Below are 25703 nucleotides of genomic sequence, written 5' to 3' on the forward strand. Positions count from 1 at the left end.
GGCCTCCTGGATTTGCTGTGTAGATGTCTACGGACCATGTAGCATTGAGAGGTGTGACTGGGAGAAATGAAAAGTTCCCCAATTTAGCCAGCAGCTGGCTGGTTAGCTCAGTTGGTTAGAGCGTGGTGCTAATAACGCCAAGGTCAGGGGTTCAACCCCTGTATGGCCCAATGTCCTTAATGCTACCAAGAGAATATTTGTTGTTGTCTTTAGTGCCAGAAGATCCATCTTGGGAAGGCTAATGTTGTGGTTTACAAACCTCTTGTTGGTTTGTTTCCTTAAGTATAATAATTTGTATTCTTGTTTTTTGCAAGCTGACAATCATTCAATAAAGTATTGATGGGTCATAAAATTCCCTTTAGTTAGAGCTTTTCTTGCCATTTTTGAGCTTTTACATAAGCCAGAACTGATAATTTTTTTATTAACATACAAACTGGGGAAAAATGATACACGGGTCGTGTCTAAACTTTTAACTCCTACAGCTATATCATAATTCTTTTATGACAGATTTAAGTGGTTTTTAAAGGTATGTACCCAGTTTTTCTTCTCATATTGTAAGTAAAATTTTGCAATTTGGACAAATATCTTCAGCATTGTGATGGGACACACTAACCTTGACATCAGGGAAATATGTTTTGAGTGTGTTGGAGCTAGGGTAGCGGGTGTAGAAGAACATGAGCTTGGCTTTCTTCAGATGGCAGGGAGACAAGCCCTCCTGAGTGTACACATGATGCCAGTCAAGGAAAAAGAAAACAACACACATCAACACAAACCCACACACTCCCTCTGTTATTCCTCCCAGCATGCTAAAAAAAAAAAAAAGAAAAGAAAAGGATATTCCCCCAGCCGTCAGGTAGAGATCTCCTCCGTCAATCCCTCCCCCTCCTCTCATTCCTCCATCTCCCCTCACCCCTCTCTCCCTGTCTCTGCCTCCGTGGCGCGTCAGAGACGGGTCCAGGTGACCCAGCAAAGGGAGCGGGGGGAAGGAGGGGTGGGACGAGAACTCCAGGAACGGGTCAGAGCTCAGGTAGTCCTTGCGAGACGGGGCGAGGTGCGAGAGCTGAGGGTGGTGCAGCGAGCGCGAGAAGAGCTGCTGCATGGAGTAGTGGAGCAACGGGAGCGGGAGAGGGGGAGGTGGAGGAGGGGGCGGCGCGGGGAAGGACGAGGAAGAGGAGGAGGAGGAGGAGGATGGGTGGAAGGAGGAAGAGGAGTGATCCTTGGGCTGAGAAACCGCGGGTAAGAGGGGAGGGTGAGGGAGAGGTGCGGGGCGAGGTAAAGACGGGTGATGCAGGGGGAGGTTTGGGTGAGAGGGGTTGAGGTTAGCGGGGAGAGGAGGCCCGAGGAGCGGGTAGGCCTTTCGTGTGTCAGGTGATCTGTGAGCAGCCAATGGTGCTGCCAGGTCGGATGGCTCAGGGAGACGTGGCGGTCCGGGAGGAAGGCTTCCCCCGTTCTGAATCTGCTTCTCTCTCTCAGCGTCCACTTTCTCCTTCAGTGTTTCCTCCACCCTTCTTCTGGTTAAGAGTCCTGTCCATCGGCCCCTCTCTTTCCCTCCGTCGTGTCCTGGATCAGACGGGAGAAAGGAGACGGCAGCAGGAGGAGAGGACGGAGCAGCATCCGTCATCTCCGTGTAAAGGCGAAGAACTCGGTCGATGACTCGCGCTACAGCACTGCCCAGCTCTAACTTCAGCGCCTGAGCAAACTTCTGTCCTCCCTCCTCACCCTCATCTTCGATCCCCCCATCCCAGTCTCCCCTCAGCGGCCCTCCACAGTCCAACCACAAGCCTGATCCCTCCATCACGCCGCCCAGGTGTCCTTCTCTTCCTCTCTCCATCCTTCCTTTCCTGTCTTCATGCTGTTCTTCTTTTTGCTTGTGGAAGTTGTTAAAAGGGGAATCAGAAAAAAGGGAGAAGGTCTCCTTTTCTATCTCTCCACCGTCAATATCCTCCTCGTCATACATCCCTCCTATGATGTCCTCCTCCTCCATCAATCCCTCATCGCCTTCTCCTTCATCGCTGTTCCCAATATGACGCTTCCTTTTCGTCTCGTCCTTCTCTGCCATGTGCTTTTCCCCGAAAGCCCTCCACACTTTCTCCTGCAGGGCCTGCAGTCTCTCCCTGGCCTCCTCCAGCTGCTCCTTCAGCTCCTCCCTCTCTCTTCTCCTCCCTTCACGCCTCTTGCCTCCCTCCCCGGCCTCCTTGTCTCTCTGTCGGCACTCCAACTTCATCCTCTTCACTTTCAGGACGTCGTGCCGCCACTCGGCTATGAGCTCGGCGTTACCGTGCCTCTTCTTCGCCGCCAGCAGGTTGTCCTCTCTCCCCGTCACCCCCACCTCCTCCGCTCCTTCCATCTCCTGCTGCACTTGTCCGACTGGCGCCCCTTCGCCCTCGTCCGCGCCCCGGTCTTCGGCGTGTTTGTGCGCGTTCAGGTTCGCGGCCAGCATTCCCCCGATCCTCCTGGGGCCTCCACCTGGCTGGAGGAGGTGGTGAATGAGGGGGAAGCCGGGGGGCCTGAAGGCAGGAGCGGGGAGGTCTGCGGAGGAGAGAATGGGAGCAAAGGTGTGCATCTGCGGGGAGGAGTCATCAAAAAGATCAGTGGGTGAATCCATCACTGCAGAGAGGCAAAAAAAGAGAAAAAGAAAAATCTGATTAACGTTTTGTTTTTCATCACTTTCAGTTGCATTTTCCCGTTAAGAAAACTTAAAGCAGCAAAACATTGTTTATTAAAAAGTTTATTGAAGTGTTGCACTAAGGTTAAAGTTGTGTAACTTCCATATATATATATATATATATATATATATTCACCTTCAATAAATAAGAACAAAAATTAAAAACAGTAAAACTAGATGCATATCAAAGATGTTGTTGTGCTTAAAGTACATGTTGGGGACGACTCTCAGCTACTACCACACCAAATTTTAGTTCAATATCTGTAAAACTGACCGAGTTATAGCCTATTTGTGTTTGATAGTGTTGTTTAGCTTTGGCAGCCATTTTGAATGGGGTTGACTCCAAAGGTTATAGATGCATATCGAATGATTAGTCTCATTAAAGCCCGTTTAGTGGCTCTCATGATATATTTTGCTAACAGACAGAAACACAAACACACGCCCCAGAGGTCAGCAAACGTCTCAGTATTTGGGTGGCGATAGAAAAGAAACACAGCAAGAAATGTGTTTCCACTATAATTTGAATTAACTGACCAAATGACGGCAAAAAACTGCAACCCGTGCATGAATTCTGTAACCTGGACGGCAAATCCGGTCATCACACAACAGCACAAAAAGTGAGCGTCAACATCCGTGCAAAGAGCTAGAGGAGAAAATAACGACTCAAACGCGTCTTTAAAGTTTCCCTTGAAATTCAACAGATTTCTAACAGCTGAATAACCAGAATCTGACAGAAGGGAACGAGGTCATCAGCTCGGGTCGGCAGCCCTGGGGGGGGGGGCTGGCTATGTGCTGCCGGGGCACTGGGTAACATCTGGCTCGTGATCTTTTAGCCTGAAATCACCCCTCCTCTGTTTTTTTATTCTGCAGCTCCTGGTTTGCTCGATGGCGTTGTTTAAAGCGGCTCGACTTAATCACGCAAAAGTGTCAAAAGTCGCTGTCTGCTGGGCCTTTTTTTTAGTGACTCTCATTTTACCTGGAAGGGCTCATAAATCTGAATTATATTTTCTTTCCAACAACACGGCTCTGTACATCAAGCTCACGTCCCCCCCCCCGTGTCTGTTTTACTTGTAACCTCATACCCCTCCTCATGCCCCTCTCCCCCTCTTTTTCCTTCCTCTGTACTCCTCTCTGATCCTCTCCCTCTCTTGTTATCAGCCCGGGCAGGTTGTTAAGCACTGTTTGATCAGAGTGTTTACCGTCACACACTTTCACACAGAAAAAAAACGAAAAAATAAACGGGAAAGAGGCTTGAGAGAAGGCTAACAATGGTCAACTGTCCTTGTGGATTAAAATGGACTGAGAGCAGTGTGTGTGTGTGTGTGTGTGTGTGTGTGTGTGTGTGTGTGTGAACAGTCATCCTAACACCGTTAATCCACTTCAGATGGATACGCTGCCGCTATCTACACAGAGAGATGGACAGATGATTAACAAACTGATGTAAGAGAGTCAAACAGCAGGTAAACCATCGATAGATAGATAGATAGATAGATAGATAGATAGATAGATAGATAGATAGATAGATAGATAGATAGATAGATAGATAGATAGATAGATAGATAGATAGATAGATAGATAGATAGATAGATAGATAGATAGATAGATAGATAGATAGATAGATAGATAGATAGATAGATCCCGTGGTGCAACATGATGAGAATAATCCTCCTATAAATAGCTAAATATCAATTATTCAAATGCCCTCTCCTCCTGACTATAATGCAGCCCAGATGGCAGGCCGACCAATGCGCTTATATCAGGGACAGATTAGCTTTTCAAAGCCAGGGGAAAGCTGCACAAAATATGAGCGCCGAGCAATGAAAACGAAAGCCATTAACCACTAGATTAGGTCTGAGAACAGCGCGACCGGACAAATGGAGAACGAACAAGAGAGTGAAAGACAAAAAATAAATAAATAAAAATAAAAACTCCACACCTGTACCTCAGTGAATCTAATAGATGTCCACGTGTTTTGTGGGTTTTTTTTAAATGTGCAATGAAAAATCAATGTGCTGACAGTTTTTTTTGTAATTTAAAAAGAAAAATGCTCCTATTTTTCCAGATATTGCTCTAAAGCAGACATCTATGTTATAAGATTAGTTGATTTAAGAATTTATTAAACAGCAGCCTGCAAAAAAAAAGTGGTTTTAAACTCCAGGATGTGCATTCATCTAATATTTTACCTGCTGCATATATAAAATATATTAAAAACACATTTTTGTGTCATTTTAATTGATTCGTTTTAAATGTAAATGGTTAAATGGCTCCTCTCAGTCTCTCTCCTTCTTATCGTTCACATCTCTGCGGGTCAGGAGGCTAATGCTACTAAAACCTGCAGCTCCACCTACATATACAACCTGGATTTAAGAGCTCCTTCAGGTTTTAAACTGGGAACAACTTTGTCCAGTAAGTTTGTAATCATTTGTATATATGCAGGTGTATATTTGTAGATATTTTACTTCTTATATTACTGATTTGATCTGAATCATTTGTTTCTGTAATTTTATTTTTTTCCCTTGTTTGTTAGGTAGAGGTGCCAGTTTGTTAATTGTTGATTTAATATGTTAAAATTCAAGAAACAGAGTCTTAAATATAGTAATGGATCAGGAACTGAGCAGTCCAAAAAGTATCTAGCTATTAAAAATTTTTTATACAGGTCTTTTAGATTTAATAAACATTTTTTAAATAATAATTAAAATAATGTATTATTACATAAATATATTATAATAAACACATAATAAACACATAATAGGGGATGTTACTAAATAAATATAATAGAGGAATTTTTTTATTATTATTTTTATTGACTGTTTTATTAAAGCCTCCTCGTGGCAACATCTGCCGGGAGGAATCCGCTTTCTGGACGCGCGAGCTGTCAGTGTGTGTGTGTGTGTGTGTGTGTGTGTGCGCGCGCGCCCGCGGTGCGTCCTGTGACTAATTGGCAGCGGTGGAGACGCTAATGGCGCATGAGGGGAAAAAGCACACACACACACAAACCACGCAAACGCCCAGAAGAGCCGAGTGAAGGACGGACTGTGAACTCGCGTTAAAAACACGGAGCTGTAAAGGCAGACATGAACTCACTCCGAGTCACAGGACAGCGAGGTGTCCGGCGGGGTCCGCGCGTCGCGTCGCGTCGAGTCCTGCGCCTCCAGCCGCCTCCGGAGCGGCTCGTGCGTCCTGCTCAGTGACTCTTACACTTTTCTCCTCGCGGTGCTTTTATTCTTGTATGTTTGTTTGTTTTGTTGTGGTTTTTTCTTTTTTTTTCTTTTTTTTTTTTGGTTGTTCCTCCTCCCCTCAGTCAGTCTTTGGCTGGCATCAACCCTCGCGCGCGGCTCCCGGTGTTGGAGTGGCGCGCGGTGGGCGGGCAGGCGGGCTCCAGAGCTGTCCACTTGACGGTCCGTTCCCTCCCATGTTGGCATGACCCCCAGTATGCGCTAACACACACACACACACACACACACACACACGCCCATGGCCGTAGCCAGGATTCTGAGTGGGGGAATGGGGGCCACTTTGGTCCCCATTGGGGTCCAGGAGCAACACCCCTGAGGGGGGCCCAGGGTGGCAAAACCCCCCCTGAAGCTCCTACATTTTAAGGGTCTCAGAATGTTAAAAGCCCTGCTGGGAAGTAATCAGTGGACTCTTATAAGTTCTGTACAGTTTAGTATCAAAATGTTAACATATCAAACACAACAGAGACACTAACATTTACTCATTCCTACGTCTCAATCTCATCTGTTTCCTGTTGTCTCAATCTCTTTCCTGTTCAAACAATTGCAACTTTGAGCACTTTAAATTGCAGAAACCTGAATCTTTAAACCCTCTAAAATGAGTCATACATTAAGAAAGCATGAAAGCAAGAGTTGGGGCTAAGATTCTGCTGAGGTATTTCCAACGAGAGAATTTCTGTAAATTCAGTTAAACAAAGACTAGAAATATTTGCTGTTTTAAATTCTTTACAAAAAACCCTGATGAGTTAGAACAAAATTAACCCTCCAAACAATCATTTATTGATGTAGAATTGTGTTAGAAGCATAACAATTCAAATGAAAAACAGTGAAAATCGTGTATTTTGACAGATATTACGACTTTAAGTTCTTTCAGTCAGGGTTAGAGTTAGGTTGATTCTTTTTCGTTCTGAGCCGTTCTGCTGTAGATTAGTTGCTTTGTTTTGGGATCATTGTCCTGTTTCATGACTAGGTTTCAGAGGAGATCATGGATCGACTCAGTGACTCAAACCATCACCCCTCCACCACCGTGCTTGGCAGTAAGCATAAAACGTTTGCTCTGATATGTAGTTTTCACCAAACACCTCTGCTTCGGTCTCATCTGTCCATAAGAGTGGTAAATGGGCCGTACCATTATAGCCAACCAGGGAACTTACAACACAATCTGAATAAATCATAGAGTCTAATCAACATCTTAGATCGCATTTATACACCAATGGGGCACGTCGGAGGCAGTGACGGGTTCAGCGACACTTCAACATGTGGCAAACTGGGGGAACTGAACCTCCAGCTGCCTCGTTGGAGGGCGACTGCTCTGACCACTGAACCACAGCTGTTCATTCAGATGCAGCTTTACAAACCTCATAGTTGTTTCTTTGCACAGTCTGATCTTGAGGTGAATTATGCCCCTTTTACACCGGCTCTAATTCAGAAGCCCCGCTCTAGCCCACTCTACTCGGCTCGGCTCTATAAAGAATGCATCGCGTTTACACCGGCCAGCTTGGTCGGTAGCAGAGGAACGCCTCTTCGTGTTGCGGGGGGCGGGGCCGGGGGGGGGGCTACCGAAACTTGGCGCCAGTTGTGTAAACAACGGAAGCGCTATGGACAATGCTGGCCCTGTGTTGTTGCTGTTTTTAAACTTCTGGGGATTCTCCTGAGACTTCAGGAAGAGAGGCGCAGTGGAAGAAATGCTCTGGATGCCGCGATTGTTGCGCGGAGTCGGACAGCTGTTATCCGCCGGAGATTTCAGGCTCTACAGCTCCTTCAGCTGGGGGACAGACGGCAGAAACGTTGCAGGGTAAGCTAACGCTGTTGTTTATATTCCTACCGTTCGCTCTTTATGCTTGCATCTGGCCACACCCACGACCAATGAGGGAACAGGAACTAAGCTTGCGCCGCCCACCAAAGCAGGGCCGGCCCGGCTGGCCCTACTCCGAAGCAGGGACCAAAGAAGCAGGGACCGGCCTCGAAAAAATGCCAGTGGAAACACGCGCAAAGCAAGCGGAATAGAGTGGAGCCGGGACCTTTAGAGCCGGTGGAAAAGGGGCATTAGCCTTTCACTTCCTCTCCTGGAAAGACTTGCAGCTGCTTTGAGTGTTCTTCACTTGTGAGTAATATTTCTCTCTGTGTAACGACAAACTCCGGATCGTTTGGCAATGACCTTTGACCTCTCTGAGACCGATGAGCAGTAGCCGGTCATTGCTGATGTCTTCCCGTCTTGTCGTGGTGTGACCGGCTCCTGCGCTCACAGAGGCGGTCACACCTGCTGGGGATCAGTTAATCGGGTGGAGTTTTCACTAACTGCTTTTCCATTTTTGGCTTCATTTGTGTTCAACGAGTAATGAAATGGTGGAATCTGTTGTGTGTTTTTGTACATTTGAGGTTTGATTTGAACATTTTAAGCACCTGGAAAAGACCAGATCTTACGTTTTATTTCCCTCTGACTCGTAAAAAACCCTATAATTGAAAAACGTAGGGCTTTCTTTTTCTCACATTCACCTCAGAAAGTCGTCGGGTCATTTATTAACAGGTTTATCTCAGCGCAGGAATCTGCATCCAGCGATGAAACTGAGCGCAGGACCAGAACAAAGAACCCCTCTGTGTTCATCCAGGCTGTTAAAATAACTCTATTTGTTTTATTTGTTGGTGAAAAGGAAATCATTATGTTCTTCAAGAAAACCCAAATACAGCAAGAAGACAATATTTATGTTCGTCATTATTTCATTCCTTTCTACATCACTGAAATAATTCAGTTTCAGAAACCTAAAACCGTTATAATGAATATTTAAATGACAAACAGAGCTCCTGTCCTGATGTCATTAGCATGTGAAGATTAGGATGAGAACATTGTGTTTTAAATTAAAATAAACAAGCCGCCCCGTCAAGATGAACAAGTTTAGTAAATAAATGTGTCGTTGTACTGTCCAAAATGTTAATACTTTGTCTCCAAATCTTTTAAAGTGGTCTTGATCAGTGGTTCTCCTGGTTTTCTGATGGTCTTTCAAACTTTAGCTGCTTTTTTTTTTTTTTTTACTCGTTTTCTGTCGAGTTCCTTTGAAACCGTGACATCCTGTGGAGTAAGTGCTTAAAAAATTAGGATCGTGGACAAATGGGGAACCTGAGAAGAGTCAGGTTTAAAATGAAAAAAAACTCTCCACGGCGGGCGAACCGTATCTTAAAGTCGTGTCTTTGAGAAAAAGGAGATGAGAGATGCGTCTTCTTTTAGCCATTAGCCAAGTTTCCAGCTGATTGCTCTTTGGTAATCAGCTAAAATACTTTTTTATACCCATTAAACTGTGTTATCTTTAGTGTTTCTCGTAGTTTCAGCAAAAAAAATGGGAACAAATTGCATGTTTGTGGCTGGCTGCTAGCATCAAAGCTACTTGCTAGCAAGGTGCATTAGCTAGCTAGCAGTTTGGCTAGTTTCTAGATAAACGTACAGCTTAAAACTGGTTCTTTGCTAAGTTGTCTGTGTTGACGCAAAGCTGGTTTGTCCTTTGAGCCTCTTCACGCCTGAATGATTCACAGGTCAGAGGTAAGTGGATTAACAAACAAACAAATATGCAAGTAAACAAACAAACAAACTCCCAAAGTGGTCAGAAACGAGACTGAAAAAGCAGCTGACCTTCATGAAGTCTGATAAAACTGTTGATCAAGTCTGTTTTAAAAGATATGTTTTATAAAATCTGGTTAAATGATGACTTAGAGCTCTTGATGTTAATAAATAGAAGGAGATAAAGAACATTTTATATAAATATGGCGATAATTATTAACTGCCAACATGAACGACAGACAATCAAGTAATCTTCTCTGTGTCTGTTTGCTCATTCATTTGACTGTTAGCAAAATATGTCATGATTTTATAAAACTCTCAGAAAGTAATTCTTGGATTCAAGATGGCTGCCGCAGCTAATCAACCTAAGCAAACACAAACATGGCTTTAAGTCAGTCGGTGTTAAAGTTAGTGAGCTAAAATGTGGGGTGGCAGTAGCAGGAAGTCGTCCCCAACACGTGCTCCGAGCATCAACGGCTCGTGCGAGAACAGCTTTGCGCCAAACCTGGCTGTCTGTTAGCAAAATATCACAAGAACCAACGGAACCGTTACAGGAAGTAAACACCGGAGGAGCAGCTGCAACCGAATAACCGTTTGGAAAACACGCCGACTTAGGCTCGCCAAACACGGATATGTTTATAGCTCTGTCAGTTTTACAGGAAATGAGCTGAAAAGTGTCGTGGTAGTAGCTGAGAGTCATCCCCAATATATATTCTGAGCTCGAACGGATCGCACAAGACGTCTGTTTAAAACAGCATGCAAGGTGGCAGGCGAAATCCATTCCTTCATTATTTAATTAAAGAAAACACAAATGGCTTGCAGGGACCGCGCTACCCTGGTGTTGAACATAATAATTCAGTAAACACGTTTTGAGGTACACGATAATAATCAGAGGAAACATTAGGTGGTTCTTCAGCTGCCTCGTCTTTGTTGTGCTGATTTCAGGGAAACAGATGCTTGAACTTCAGCAGCTTGTTATCACGGAGAGTAGACTTAGAAAAAAACTCCTCAAAGAGTCTCACCAGCTTCCTTTCCTCTTAGTCCTCTCTCTGAGGATCGTTTACCTTTTTTTTTTTTACCACCTGAGTAACGTTACCCTTTCAATACCCACCCCCTGTTTCTCTCCATCTCATCTCGTTTTTTCCTGTTTTTTTGTTTTTTTTTGCCTCTCTCTGCTTCTGATTAAAAATGATTATGCGCTGAGCGAAAGGTCGCAGTTGTTATGGAAACAAGGCTGGTAACAAAAGCTGGACACATGGGCACGGAAAGTGGGGAGAGATGGAGAGTAAAAAAATAAATAAAAAAAAAGAGGGAGATGTGTCTGAGTAAATACGCAGAGAGGAGGAGAGGGAGAGAGAGATTTCTGAATAAATAAAAACATATGCATGCAGAGGGGAGGAGGAAAAGAGGCAGCGGGGGTCATGAAATGATGGCTCCATCTGCAATAATAAATAACAAAAGATAATACCGGGTTTTATCATTCGAGGAAGCAGATCGAGGAACAAAGGTGTGTATTCATGTGGACAGTAGGAAAATGCGACGGATAATAAGTGCTGCACAGGCTGGAGAATACTAAAAAGCTCAAATTGTACGGAGAAAAGCCTAAAATTGTGTATCAGTGTATGCGTACGAGTGGCTGAATGTAATCTCTTTGAGGGCTTATATTATGTTAACCACTTAGACTAACATCAAACACTCACACACACACACACACACACACACTTCAGCAGAGGCATGAAGGTGCCAGCCATATAAATAGGATTTCCCACAGCGAGAGATATAAAGAGAAAAGGGGCTGACAGAGAGCGAAAAGTGAAAGAGAGAGAGGGGGGGGGGCGGATTACTGGGTGAGGAAAAGGAGGGAGAGAGAGACAGAAAACAGGAGGGGGGGTGAGGCCAGACAGATATGAAAGGATCAATAAATGGCATAAAGTGTATGTTCATTGATTTACTGATACAGAACATGGGGGTAAAAAGGGAGCGAGATGAATAAAAAAAGGGGGGGAAGGGAGGACGAAACGGCAGGAAGTTAAAGTGGAAGGGAGAACAGAATATACAAAGAAAAGTTGGAATCATCATCGCTTCCATTTCAACAGGTATTCAGGTGAATGTGTAATGGCCGCTGCAGTGAAAGGGCTGTAGTGTTTGTCTTCGTTTAAACGCTTTGATGTGCAATACAGCGGGCGACACACATTCCTCCGAGACATTCAGGTTTCATATCAGTGTTAAAACAAACAAACAAAAAAAAGTTTAACCGAACCGACACATCCTTTAGAGCAGCGGTTCCCAAACTTTTCAGCTTCAGATCCATAAAATAACAGTGACAAAGGTGTGTGACCCCATCTGTTGGCTGTTTAAACATCCAAAAGTGCTGATGATCCGATTAAATAAGGGCTTAATGACAACACAAACAGTCTTAGCATCTGTTTTGCTCTTTTTTAAAATCATTAAATGACTTGTTTTTCAATTCTCTGTAACAGTTATGGTGTAAATATATCATAAAAACTGGGTTTTTAATTGTAACTTGATATCTGGAGATTATCTAAGGACCCCTGCTTGGTGTTGGGTGACCCACATTGGGGTCCCGACCCCAACTTTGGGAATCATTACTTTAGACTCCCAAATTCTTCTGCTTAGTTTAAAAGCAGCATTGAATAATCTTTCAATAAAACCAAAGATTTATGTCAGGGAAATCTTCAGGCAGGGATTCAAACAGCTTTCATGAATCTGATGGAGCTTAAAAAACAGAAAAAGAGCTACTAATGCCCCTTTTACACCGGCTCTAATTCAGAAGTCCGGCTCTACTCCGCTCGGCTCGATAAAGAATGCATTGGCCAGTTTGGTCGGTAGCAGAGGAACACCTCCTCGTGTTGCGGGGGGCGGGGCCGCAGCAGGGTGCGCTATGAAAACTTGGCACCATTTGTGTAAACAACGAAAGCGCTATGGACAACGTTGGGGGAACTGAACCTCCAGTTGCCTCGTTGGAGGAGGACTGCTCTAACCACTGAACCACAGCTGTTCATTCAGATGCAACTTTACAAACCTCATAGTTGTTTCTCTGAACTTTGCACAGTCTGACCTTGGGGTGAATTATGCCCCTTTTACACCGGCTACCGAAACTTGGCGCCAGTTGTGTAAACAACAGAAGCGCTATGGACAGCGTTGGCCCTGTGTTGTTGCTGTTTTTTAAACTTCTGGGGATTCTCCTGAGACTTCAGGAAGAGAGGCGCAGTGGAAGAAATGCTCTGGATGCCGCCATTGTTGCGCGGAGCAGGACGGCTGTTATCCGCCGGAGATTTCAGGCTTTACAGCGCCTTCAGCTGGGGGACAGACAGCTAAACGTTGCACAGTAAGCTAACGCTGTTGTTTCTATTCCTACCGTTCGCTCTTTATGCTTGCATCTGGTCACACCCACGACCAATGAGGGAACGGGAGCTAAGCTTGCGCCGCCCACGAAGCAGGGCCGACCCGGCTGGCCCGACTCCGAAGCAGGGATCAAAGAAGCAGGACCGGCCTTGAAAAAATGCTGGTGGAAACGCGCACAATGCGAGCCGAGTAGAGGGGAGCCGGGACCTTTAGAACCGGTGTAAAAGGGGAATACTGTATGTTTGTAGAGCAGTGGATCCCAAGATCAAAGACATAATAAAATTGTCAAGATTCGGTTCTACTTTGAGTTTCTTTTTGTATTTAGTGTTTGATTCTGGTTTCTTTGGGTTTGGGTTTATTGTTGTCTTCACGTTTTGTCATCATTCACTTCTCCCCAATCTGTGTCTTAAAATAATATAATAATTCTTTTGTAAATTCCTGTATTTTGCAGATGTTCTGGTGTCTGCCGTCCCTGACGAAAGGTACTCCATTTACAGTTTTTCACGGGCCGCTCGGCACTCATCGCGACCACTGAGCGACATTAATTCAAACGGTGGAGTGCCCCCCCCTCCGGTTTTCAAAGTACGCTGGGATGGTTTTTGGATGACGTACCCTTCGTTTACTATTCAGGCCCAGCCAAAGAGACCCCGCGAGACTGACAACATATGTCAAGACAGAGACAGAGATTGATTGTGCGAGAGCGAGACAGGTTGGAATGGAGGCATGAGGGCGACAGAAAACAGACAACGAGTGTGTTTATGTGCGTGAGAGATGGTGGTGGGGGGGGAGCATGAGAGGCAGAAGTGTGCTCAAATAGCTGTGGGCAAGGTGACAGGGAGAAACGAACGGACAGTGAGGGATAACGAGCTCACAGAGGGGTGGTGTGTGTGCGTGTGACAGGAACGAAGGCGTGAGAAGGTTGAGAGGGGAGGAGAAGAAGAAAACCAGAAAAACAGCAGGATAGCAGGTGTTCTGTCGGGTTTAGCCCATGTGGGTCATGGCGGTTTGTGTCTCCGGGCCCGCATGCATCCATTAGCGGATGCGCTTCTGCGGCACACACATGTGAAGTGGGTCCACTGGAGCGCGTTGAAGAGAGCGTACGGTCAGGGGTTGGAGAAGCAGTTTTTCTAGTCGGTGGGACTCACCCATACACACACAGCTGCCCCTCCTGTCGTACATGCACACTTAACGCCCCACGTGTGGCACTAAATTATGCACAAATACACACATCCCTTCCTTTTGATCTCTCGTGATAACACACACACACACACACATAGGAGGGAGCTATTATGCTCTCAGGCTGGAGTGTTTGGATGGTATAATTGCAGTGACCAGTGAGGAGAAAGAGGCAGAGGGAGGGATGGAAAGAGGGATGATGATGATGATGGAGGGAGAGAAAGAGTGGAGAGTGCTGACACTCTCAGCATGTTAATGTTACGAGGCTGCGCCGCCCTCCCCTGTCTCCTCCTCGCCATCTCACATCCTCTGCATTTCACAGGTGGAGACGAAGGGACGGATTGGACGAGGTGGAGAGATATATAACAGGATGGAGCAATGTTGTCGTTCTCTGCGATCCCTCCATCCACTTCAGTGGTCGAAACAAAGCGCGAGAGAGAGACAGGATGAAGGAGGGTCTCCGTTAACAATGGGAGGATCATCTCCGCTTATCCTCTAATCTCATCCCTTCTTTTTCCCCTGTTATCTCCTGGTCCCTGCGACCCCCCCTCGTTCTCTCATCTGGTTGGAGAAAGGGTAGCCTTTTTCCTCTTGCCGGCCTCCATTTTTTTTGTCACCCCTCCATCTGTTTCCAGTCCTCTCCTCATCCCCCTCTCTCTCTCTCCTCTCCTCTCCAGAGAAGGGATTCTGCTATTTGGCAGCAGTTTTTATTCTCTTATCCACATCCCGTTCTTTGTTCCTCAAATAACCACAACCCATCCACGTTCAAACTACAGCGAAAATGATTCAGCTTCTTTTACTAGTAGTTGAAAAGTCAGAAAGAGTCCGTTTATTAGCAGTTATATGCACGTCTGTGTGAAAGATCTTGAGTCATCTTTCTATTTTACATCTTATTAAGGAGCCACACTTCAGTGTCAGTCGTTTTCAAGGTATCGTTTAGGTCTTTCAAAGTTTTTTTTTGGACTTTGTCAGCTTTTCCATTCATTTTCAGTCCGGTCCTGCTCGGCCATGACAGCTTTGTGAGATGTTTGCTTAAAACGTGGACAAAAAGAAGCGTTTCTCTTTGCTGTTTACCCTCAGATTTCTGTTTTATATAAATATTTTTTTTATTTAAGACACCTAACTCATATCTATGAATCATTCGAACATAAAAAGACTCACAAACTCGAGCATTAAGTTGACACAAAACAGAAAACTTAGAAAAGGACCCATTTTAAAAAGGGGATCTTTCACTAGAAACTGGAGAAAGCAGCTGCTATAGTAGCTTTGATTCAAGCAAACTGTCACACAGACACAATTTATTAGTTTCTTTACTTGAATCTACAGAAAATAACAAAGATAACACATTTTAACAGAGTTTGACACATAAAACAGCATTTCAGCACCAACAAGATCATTCCTAATTAGCTAAAAACATGACAATTAAAGAATGAGGGCCTGCTTTTGGACCTTTTCTGGATTTTCTCCTGCTTCCTAAAGACATGACTTTTAGATGCTGTTTGTCTGCTGTAGATATATAATTTTGCAGTCCTCCACTTGGACTTTTACTTCATTTTTTTAGGTACAGACAGTAAAATATGCTGGTCAGGCACAAGGAACCGGACAGGAAATGAGTAAAAAAAGCTGCCAGAAAGTTCAGAAAATCTGGAGAATTATTGATCTGAGACCATTTATGGGAAAGTTTGGCTCCTTGGAGACAAAATATGTGGTTTCCAGCGCTGTGTATAACACAGTCATGTGCTAAACTGCTTACTTTAATACGTCTTGCAAACATGGCGCCTTAATCTGATGGAGTTTCTGCAAGGAAAAAAACAGATAATCGTCACTGGAAAACTGTCTGTTGGACAGTGAATGGACAGTTAAAATCTGCATGATAATAAAGTTAAAACTGAATGATCTTTATTAACTCTGCAGCTATGAAACATTAATGATAAAACAAGCAGTGGCTGTTTTATTTTTTATTACCGAGGCAGAAAGTTTGTCTCTTTAAAAGCAAATTATCTCCGTTTGACGAACTGCTCATTTCAGAAGAAAATAGAAACATTTATCTAGTTAAAACAACAACACAGGATGAGTTTCTGCAGTTCAGGATGTGTTATTATTATCCAAGAGCCAACAGCGCCTCCTACAGGTGCGAGGGTTTAAAATCTGAAAGAGCAGTGAAAACGACACACAGAGGAGAGATTACTTCCAGGGGATAAATGAAATAAAAACGTTAAGATTTAAGCAAAACTACCTGTTGGGACTGGATGAGATTATTTACACTAAAGTCTGCCTCGATCTACTAATTATTTTAGGCTCTAAATGTGAAAAATGTTACAAGAAAAGTGGTGAAATAGGGCGAGGTTTGTTTTCGAAACCGAGACCAGCCGCTGAAGTTTGGCCAAACTTTTTCTAACTGCTGCTCGGAGTCGGCGTTTAGCTGCTTAATAATTTTATTTTTATATTTATTAACTTCATATTGGACACAGCTTTTCATTATCCCTGACCAAAGAGATTAGTCTACAAAAACAATATGAAAAGCCTCTTGTATAACCCAAAAATAGTTTTTTTTAAATAAAGGGCTTGTTTTCAGGTGTCAGAAGCTTTTCTTATTTACCATTTTTGTTTTCTTGTGATCAAAATGCTTTAAGCTTTAGAAACAGAAACAAACGGGTTTTAAATTTTGACCCAACGGATCACAGGGGAGTTTCTTAACCTGACTTCAGTTCATATAAAGTCAGTTCTGAGAGGACGGCCTGCAGCACGGACGCTTCTTGGAAAATAAAACGCCTGGTTTTGTGGTTTTGTCTACGACCCGGAAAGGAGAAGCGGGTGAAGATGTCTTCAAAAGTAACGTGTTCCTGAAAGAGGACCTGAAGGTCTTAGACGTCCTGTAAATACATTTACAAGAAAAGGCTCCATTTTTTTTACTCATTTAAAACTCCAACTCCAACATAAAAGTGAAACCTATAAAGTGATCATTTGAAACCGCTTCAAAATTTGTACGTCTAGATAAATTTGGTCCTAGCCAAGGGCCGATCACGATCAATATTTATTAAAAATTACATAAATTAATTGGTTTTACATGTATTATGTCAAATCATTCATATAGAAATATCATTGACCTTTTCCCAGTTACAGATTATACAGAATTTAGAGCAAACAGACTTTAATGAACTCAGACAAATAGATCAAACTTCAAAAAGCTCATCATTAGCTGTCATTTCTTACGCCTCACTCAGCTTTTAAATGAATTTTTTAACATTAAAACAGATTTTTTTTAAAAAGCCATCAACAAAAACCTGATCATACAGAAATTAAAACTATATATTGTTGGCTTCTAAGTCACTGTCAGAGAAAACTTCACTAATTAGGCTCAGTTTTTTAAGCAAAATAAGAATCAGAGATTCAATCTGAACCAGACTGGAGGGCCGGATCTGGCCCGCAGGCCTTGAGTTTGATACGTGTGGTCTAGATAAAAAGAAGGCTCGCTCTGCTGTGTTTGTGGGAGTTTCTTTACCTCAGGATTGTTTAATCTGTTGAAGATAACCTGGTATTAAAGCTCACATGAACAGGTTTAAATTTGCACGTCTTTATTTTTGAAAAGACTCTGCCCTTTTTTTATTCCTTCCACAGTTTCTGTTCCTGTTCCAACATTTATTTTTTTTTAAATATTGCTGAAACTCTCATGTAGGATTTTGGATCAGATCCTGCAGACGGTTAAATCCAGAGTTTGCAGCATTTCCTCGTTACGTCTTTGCTTTCCGAAGCTCCTTCAAACGGAGGCCTTTGCTCAAAATCAGCAAAAATATCCGCGGTTCCTTCACTGCGATGCACGAGCAAACATCCGCCAGCACAAACCTAAAAACCTGCGCTTATTCTGGATGCAGAAAAAAAAGTTTCAGCCTGAAATTCTCCCTCGAACACAACAACGAGACGCTTCATTGACTTAAATTAAAATCACATTTATTTACAAAACATTGTGCAAAATGCAAAATCACAGATATACATACAGGTGGTTTTATTATAAAAGGAGGACAAAGAGAAGAAAATCTTCACGTGTGAATGAACTTCGTGTGCCTTCAGTGTTGAACAAAGATAACCAAAGGAGCGGCGTGCGGCCGTGTCAGCGCCGCCGCTGCCGTACAAATTACTGTAGGAATACTTTTTGTGCATTTGAACCTGAGCCTCGTTGTCTCCGGTGTCCTTTTTCACCTACGGGTCCTGGGTGTGAGCGGCTGCGTCCGTGTGGCCGGGCGACGAGTGCCTGGCCACCAGCGCCTCGGCGTGCTTCAGGTACTGGGCCGTCCTCCTCATCACAGACTCCTTACGGACCGGGTCCGGGTCTCCTGCACGGACGAAAACGAAAAATTAAGACGCCACGTAGGCGTAAATGTGAGGACTCAGAGGACGTGCTGAGGGAGGACTCTTAGCACCAAAAATTAGAAAAATATTGGTAAATATGACAGCCGTTTTAGTGTCGGTCGAAAAGGTGTGCAGCCGATGACAACTTACTGAGAGCTTTGTAAAAATCCACTCACTGGTTCGTTAAATATTTCGCTAACAGACAAACTGACGGCAACGGTTGAAGCCTAAGATGAAAAGTAAGGGACCTAAGAAAAAACTCCCAGCTGCTGCCACACTGAATTTTAGCCAATCTGTAAAACTGACTGTTGTTGTGTTCTCTAAAGTCAGTGGGCTGTGGCAGCCATCTTGAATCGCGTTCGCGCCGAACGTCAACCGGTCATAGACGTACACCCCGGGGGATTACTTCCTGAGGGTTTCACGAAGATCTTTTCCGGTGGTTAATGAGCTGTTTTGCTAACAATTCTAGTTTTCGAAACAGATCCGTTCGCTCTCGGAGGACAAGGTGGGGATGACTCTCAGCCAAAACTAAGCTCCGTATCTGTAAAGTAACTGAGTTCGAGCCATTCTGGTGTCATATACATCCTCTGATTACGTTCTGACAGCACCCTCTGGACCAGGGGGGGCGAACCAGTTCAGCATTAGGAGACAAATTTAGCCCATCATCACCTTAAAGAGCCAAACAGCGACTTTAAGATTAACTTCAGAACACACTAATTGCTCCAACAGTTCTTTTTCTTAGTCCCTTAGGCCAGGGGTGTCCAATCCTGGTCCTCGAGGGCCACCATCCTGCAGGTTTTACTTGTTCCTCTGCTCCAACACACCTGATCTGAATCAATGGGTGATTAACAGGCTTCTGCAGAACATGAAGAGGTGATTTAACCTCTGAATCAGGTGTGTTGGAGCACCTGATTCAGTAAAACCTGCAGGACGGTGGCCCTCGAGGACCAGGATTGGACACCCCTGCCTTAGGCCTTAGTGGGACACCTGACACCTGTCTTTATTAGAAATGGTCTGTTCTCCTCGTCACATTTACGCTTTGCGGTACGTCTCCCCGACTCAGCCGCGACGATCCGGTCAGCAGCGCTAGCTGAACCGAAGTGCCGCCTTCAAGGAGTGTGGGAAATTTCAGTATTGTCGCAGAATGATTTTTTTTCTTAAACACCAATTTAAAAAAACAAACAAAAAAAAGCTGCAAAAGAGCCACGGGTTTGCCAGACGTACACTGAAACAAAACAAAACAAAAAAAACAAACAAACAAAAAAAAAAAGTAAGCATGTGGCAGCGGTGGGATTCGAACCCACGCCCCCGAAGAGACTGGAGCCTTAATCCAGCGCCTTAGACCGCTCGGCCACGCTACCGCCTGACAGCCACCTGGCAGCTGTCAGGTGGGTTTGGGGAGGAGACGGGGGAGGGGAGGAGGGGCTTTGTCTTTCTGGGAAAGGTTTTGGAGCGATGGAGGAGTGAGCAGCACTGAGAGGCACCCTCTGCCGTCTGTTTGTTCTGATTGAAGCCTGACAGACGTCGCTGTGAAGAGTTTTAATTATTATCATCATATCTGACACAACAGGTAATTAAAGACATTTCCTGGATATTCGAAAACTTCGCTACGTCATCGTGGAAATTAAATAACGCTTTTCCCCTCAGGCAGGTGTAAACGTAGAGAAACGGGGTCGGGGGTCTGGGATCGTTACCCTGCACGCCGGTGATCAGCAGGTCCACCGCCGTCCTGAAGCCACAAATGGCAGGACCGAACTCCCCCGCCGTCTCCTTCTCCACGGCGGCTTTCAGCTCCCTGGCCGCCCGGTTCAGGTACTCCACATCGCCTCCGATCAGACTGGCCGGCGGCAGCGAGAACAGCTCGGAGTGGTCCGAGGAGGAGTTCGCCACGTCTGAAACAGAACGAGGAAGAGACGGAATGAAACAGCTGAAATACTTTGACTCATGTGTCTTTTTTTTTAGACTCTTCTTAATCTGATCATCTAAAAATAACTAAACTTGTCCAGGATTTGTTGACGTTATCTGATTCCAGCTCAGATGTGAGAATTTTTGAGCATCTTTTGTCGAATACAACTATTTACTCAAACCTTATTGGTCAAACAAAACAAACAAGTCAAAGCATGTCTGACTGATTGTTTTTTAATATAATAAAAAACAAATATCCTGATCCTGATTAATACCCCTAACAAATATTAGTTCCAACGCTGTGATGAATCTGGAAAGAGTAAAAGCAGTTTATTATAATCATTTCGATTCCCATCACCTTGTTTAAAGCAGGGATCGAAGACCGCCAAGTCGTTCTCCGACAGCGGCGGGGGCCCCTCCTCCTTGGGCGACGGGACTTGCTCCTCGGCCATGGAGTCGAACAGCGAGTCGAACTCCTCCTGGGTCTCCCTCGACTCGTGGCGTCTCGCCGGGGATTCTTCAGGAGACGAAGCTGAAGGCGGAAACAGACCGGAGTGTGAGACGGAGAAGCGAGGAGAATTTTAAAGAGCCTGCAAGAAATCCCGACGCCTCCACCTCGGTCGTCCGGATCCGCGTCGCTCCCGTCCTCTCGCTCGTCCTCGTCCCCCCTCGGGGATCCTCCCATCTCGCTGTAGGCCTCGGCTGCCACCTCCGGCTCCCCGACCTCTAGGCTGATGTTGGTGCCCAGGTCCTGGGGCAAGGTGGGGGCCTCCCTGCCCTCCTCCTCTTCGGCGGGCTCGCAGTCCGAGGCCCTGCGCTCGGGCAGGGGGATGAGCGGGGGAGGCAGGGGCCCGGCCGAGGCCAGGGGGGAGGGGTCCAGCGGCCTCGTGACTTCACCGCCCTGAAGGACAAGCATGAGACCGTTTTAACGGAAGGGAGGCTGCGAGGTGGAAGATAAGGAGTTTGTTTTAACTCGTCACCCTGAAGAAGTCCTTGAGCTGCGGGCTGTTGTAGAGCGCAGGTATGGTGGTGGTAAACAGCAGCATGCTCTCCGTCGCCTTCCTCCTCTCCTCGATCACGGCTTCTTCGAACCTTCCTGAAACAAACACAAAAATAAGCCACGACACGACTCAAACAGGTAGCGGCGCCGAGACGCAAACGAATCGTCTCAAGCAGTGGCGTCACTAGGCCTGTTTTTAGGGGGGCTTCAGCCCCCCTAAAATGTTTTCAAGCCCCCCTAAATAATTTTGGTGTCAAAAATTTTTTTTTTTCACAAAAATTCAATATAATGTGGCCAGAATATGAGTTTAAATAAATAACCATATATTATTTCATTATTAACTCAAATATATGATCATAAATCTGTCAGTTTCCTTTTTCTTTACAGCGAAAGGTAGAGATCCTCTTTGGTGCGTCGTTATCAAATCCATTCCACTTGTTCATATTTTCTACAGAAGCATTCTTGTGTCAGTTAATCTAAATCAGTGCTGTGGAATAACTGAGAGATTTTATATAATATATACCACCAAACATTATAGTGTACATTAGCTGGCATTTAATACAGTATAGTAATATTCAATTCACAAAATAAAAATAAAAAAATGTTCATTTTTCTTGTTAAAAGTGTAAACATATTTCTTGTTTGTTGATGTTCTGAACAAAAATATAATTGGTTGCTTAAAACGTTTACACAGTAAGGTATCTGTTAAATGTGTCCAAAAATGTGGAAAAGCAACTCAGGTTTTGTTAACTGTTTGAGAAATTTTGTTCTCGCCCACTAAGTTCGCTCACATCCTGTGCATCTCCTGGGGGCTAAGCCCCCCTTGTCCTAAAACCTAGTGACGCCCCTGGTGTGAAGTAAGAGAACAAAACGCTGAGAAACGGAGGCTCCGTGTCGAGCATTTCGACCAAACGATGGTTCAACAAGGAACGAGCAGATCCTCAAGCCGTCCCGCGAGACGTACCGAAAACCTGCGCTCGGGGGAAAGGTGGGAACTCCTCCAGCCTCCTGAACAGGTTCCTGTGTGTGTAGGCCAGCTCCCCGTGGAGCTTCTTCAGCTCCGAGAACCTCTTCCACACCACCACCTCCTTCACGTCCTCCGGATGCCGCTTGGACACGAACTGCAAGAAGAACAAGCGTCCCCCTGATGATTTGGGTGTCACCGTGAGGGGGGAGTACTGCTCGGAAACTGGAAACAAAATGAACCCATTTTGGTGTTTTTAATGCGCACCTCCTAACACCGCAGGGCACTGAAGTGGTCATGAGGGATCTGGAGCACATGCTGGACAAAATCACAAGTCCTCTTTGTGTCTCACAGAGCACCCCTGCCTCGAATAAAAGACCTATTGTGTATTTATTTAAATATCTGTGCAAGCTTTGAAGACTTTTTCCCCTTCAGTGCCTTATTCTAACGCTAAAGTATTGACAACTATGTAAATTGTAGCTTTATTACCTATATTAACTGTAATTACAGTGAACTCAGCTGCACAGGGAGCGATCAGGAGCTGAAACTAACCCGGGCTGTCACTTTGTATTCGGTGTGTCCCTTCTCGTGTGTTCGCGGCTCGGTAACCGTGAAGAACCGGTGATATTCTTCATTGGTTTTCCGCGACATGTCCGCCGTCCGTGATGACGGTGAATAAATAAATAATATTAATTTAAGAACAAACAAAAACAAAAACAAGGCGCCACAAGCAGAGCTGTCAGGTAAAAAAAAAAAAAGACGCGGCGGTGTCGCTCCGCTCTGTTGATACTCCGCTCCAGAGGACGCTTCCTGGTTGGTGACGTAGGCGGGTTGCGTGATGACGTCGAGGAACGTCAGACAGCAGACGTGTTGACAACGATGGAATCTTACAGGTGAATTTACGTCTAACTGTGCAGAAGATTACTCTTAAAGTTACGAACGGATTTTCGTGATATTTTCAGGATACGTCAAACATGGTACGAGGAACAAGTTGTTAAAGTTTGACGCTCATCCGATTTTAGATTTTCACACACACTCATGTAGACATTTTTCATGCTAAAAATGAGATGAATCTGCATAAAACTATAAAAAAAACTTTATGACATGTTTGTGCAAATGAAAAGGTTAAATATATTTACATTAGTGCCTTCTATCAGACCTCACTGGAGCACAAATACAGAAAACAGCTCTTTCTCAAGTTGTACCTCTTTGATCCTAAAAAGTAATAAGAGTAAAAATACTCTAGAGGGTGCTGCAGAGTTAGGTATTGTATCAGAACAGATTGAACCAGGGGTGTCAAACTCCAGGCCTGGAGGGCTGCTGTCCTGGAAGTTTGAGTTGTTTCCTGCTTCAACACACCTGATTCAAATAGTTTAATCACCTCCTCGTCAAATCACCAGGTCCTCCAGGAGCACGTCCATAAAGTCGTCCGTTTAAATCAGGTGTTTTAAAGCAGGAACGCGGATAAAACGTGCAGGAGAGCAGAGTCTGACACCTTTGGATTAAACAAAAACTGAAGACCAAAAGAACTCGAAGTTGATTTATTTATTTTTCTCTTTTTTGCATATTTCTGCGAGGTGTGTTGTTTCGTTTCTTTTCCACGTATGACTACAATAACTCTATGTTTGTATTTCTCAAAATAAACAAGTCCGGATTCAAAGATGGAGCTAAAACAAGACTTCTTGGACGTACCCTGTTTGAGACAATAGAACAAAGAGATGCAGAGCAGACATAACATCAATGTGGAGGAACCTCCAGCTGTGCATTCTGTGTAACGTTCCCGTTCCACCACCGCCCGTTGTCTTATCTGCTTCCCAGTTTGTCCATATGTCCCAGCCAGACGGCCCATCTCCAGCTGGTATTCGCCTAAAAAAGACAAAGAAACGCCACAAGTTAAAGTACTTCCAAGAACCTCGCATCTGTGTTTTGCCCAAAGCCAAGTTTATCTCCAACGAGCTGCAGCTCAAAGGTCGGCGTTCATCCACCCCGCTGCTGCTCTCATGTCTGGTAATTGCCCGTTAAATTGAAGGGAAAATCTGCAGCCGAAGCAAATGAGGTAAATATTTAAGCTGTAGTCATCTATTGGTCTGGTTTGTCTGATGAAACTCTAACGAACTCAGGGACAGAAATCGGAGGAAAGGGACTCAAATCCAGAAGAAACTGTCCGAAAACGACTCCAGTTTCAAAAATGTCACCACGGTTCATGAGAGATCTGCCTTACAAGCCTCCATTTTGCTTATGGCGATCATTTCGGCAGGAATTTTATGATATTCCTGCAGGAAGTGAACCAGTCTGCATCAGAGATAATGCAGGATGGAGGTCCTCCAGGACCACGATTGGACACCACTGGTCTAGGTCTTGCTCAGACTAGCCGTTAGCTCGTTTATTTGATCAGAACGATCTAAACTGTTGATTAAGGACACATTTCTGAACGTTAACAAGGAGGAATCACCAACATTTGTGACTCATGTTGAGTCAGAATGAGCTCAGGCTGCCGAACAAAAAAACGTGAAAATATTGATTTTTTTTTTGCTATATTTGAGATTAGCATAAAAATGAGTCGATAAAGACGCCATCTAGTGATCCCGGAAACTAAAATATCTTCTCAATCTACAGCTACGTTTTCCAACAGGTATGTCTTCAGAAATATTCCTTTTAAATCCAATCGTTTTAATTTTCTTAGAAATTGACCGTTTTGCTCAACCGGTTGGGAAATCCCTTCATATAATGCCATCATTTTGAAGCTTGAGGATTCTCCTTTTTTTTAAATATACGTCTGAAACTCCCGATGACGTCTCTCCAGACCAATAAAAATCGAGTTTTCAAACCGTCGCTCTCGTGAACAAAACCAGCTCGTCGCCAGGTGATAAATCTCCAAACTCCAACAAACTGCAGCTCAATTTGAAGCTTTTGAGACGGAGAATTTGACTCAGTGTGGAAAAATTCCTCATTGGGACTCATTTTACCAACACGGGTCTTATAAATTAATAACTAAACACAGGAACGGAACCTGCAAGTTGAAGCCAAAACAGCTTAAGCGCCCCCTGTAGGCTGGCTGCTGAAATTTGTCTGATTAAAAAATAGAAATCAATCAAAGATCTTTTTTTCCATTTTTCCCGTTGATTCATGTAGTTCCTACTTTACCACAGTGTGTTCAAATATTCATTTTTCTAATTCACTTTGTTGTAATTAGTTATTTGATGCTTAGAACCCTTCGTGATTGTGAGACTTTCAGCCCCTCATCCCTAGTTTTCAGATTCCGGCTCTAAAAATATGTCATTCTATGGCTTCCCTTTTAAACAGGAAGTAGACTGAGACACTTCTTCTATTATTACACACAGTTTTTGGGAGGGATTCTGTAATGGCTGCTTGTTAAAGAGATGGTGCTGCATTTCAGAACACCCGAGGTTTGACTCCTTCGGCCTCAGGGTTGGAGGCTCAGGGGGTTTCCGCAAAAAAAGCAAAGAGCGCTTCATCACTGTATTCTGCTCACAGTC

General features: G+C 44.4%; 2 protein-coding genes, 1 long non-coding RNA gene and 1 other non-coding gene across 4 annotated transcripts in view; 1 reads left to right on the forward strand and 3 right to left on the reverse strand.

Moving 5' to 3' along the window:
* The window catches only part of prox3 (prospero homeobox 3), a 10800-nt gene extending 4797 nt beyond the window's left edge, over positions 1-6003 (reverse strand). The window contains exons 1-3 of the mRNA XM_037976331.1: positions 5750-6003; positions 839-2607; positions 614-721 (exon numbers count right to left, since the gene is read on the reverse strand). Of these exons, the coding sequence (XP_037832259.1) occupies positions 614-721; positions 839-2607; position 5750 (1878 nt within the window). The 5' untranslated portion in view covers positions 5751-6003. The remainder of the gene's footprint in view (positions 1-613; positions 722-838; positions 2608-5749) is intronic.
* An 11913-nt stretch (positions 6004-17916) lies between these two features.
* On the reverse strand, positions 17917-22989 carry snx15 (sorting nexin 15). The gene is made up of 7 exons (XM_017414322.3): positions 22759-22989; positions 22207-22363; positions 21223-21338; positions 20858-21143; positions 20601-20774; positions 20032-20229; positions 17917-18321 (listed from the first exon to the last, which is right to left on the reverse strand). Exons 1-7 carry the CDS (start codon positions 22855-22857, stop codon positions 18188-18190), a joined length of 1164 nt encoding a protein of 387 aa, XP_017269811.1. The 5' UTR covers positions 22858-22989; the 3' UTR covers positions 17917-18187.
* On the reverse strand, positions 19617-19698 carry trnal-aag. Its single transcript has one exon. It is a non-coding gene; the product is annotated as a tRNA-Leu (tRNA).
* LOC119617231 lies at positions 19738-20272 on the forward strand. Its single transcript, XR_005233452.1, has 2 exons — positions 19738-19907; positions 19985-20272. It is a non-coding gene; the product is annotated as an uncharacterized LOC119617231 (long non-coding RNA).
* Positions 22990-25703: the final 2714 nt, after the last annotated feature.

Source organism: Kryptolebias marmoratus, linkage group LG7 (genome assembly GCF_001649575.2).
Source record: "Kryptolebias marmoratus isolate JLee-2015 linkage group LG7, ASM164957v2, whole genome shotgun sequence".
Lineage (NCBI taxonomy): Eukaryota > Metazoa > Chordata > Actinopteri > Cyprinodontiformes > Rivulidae > Kryptolebias > Kryptolebias marmoratus.

Coding starts and splice junctions, on each gene's coding strand:
- snx15 (XM_017414322.3), bottom strand. CDS start 22,857: ATGTCGCGGAAAACCAATGAAGAATATCACCGGTTCTTCACGGTTACC. Junction 21,339..22,206: donor CCCCCGAGCGCAGGTTTTCG/GTACGTCTCGCG, acceptor TGTTTGTTTCAG/GAAGGTTCGAAGAAGCCGTG. Junction 18,322..20,031: donor GCTGATCACCGGCGTGCAGG/GTAACGATCCCA, acceptor TCGTCCGTGCAG/GAGACCCGGACCCGGTCCGT.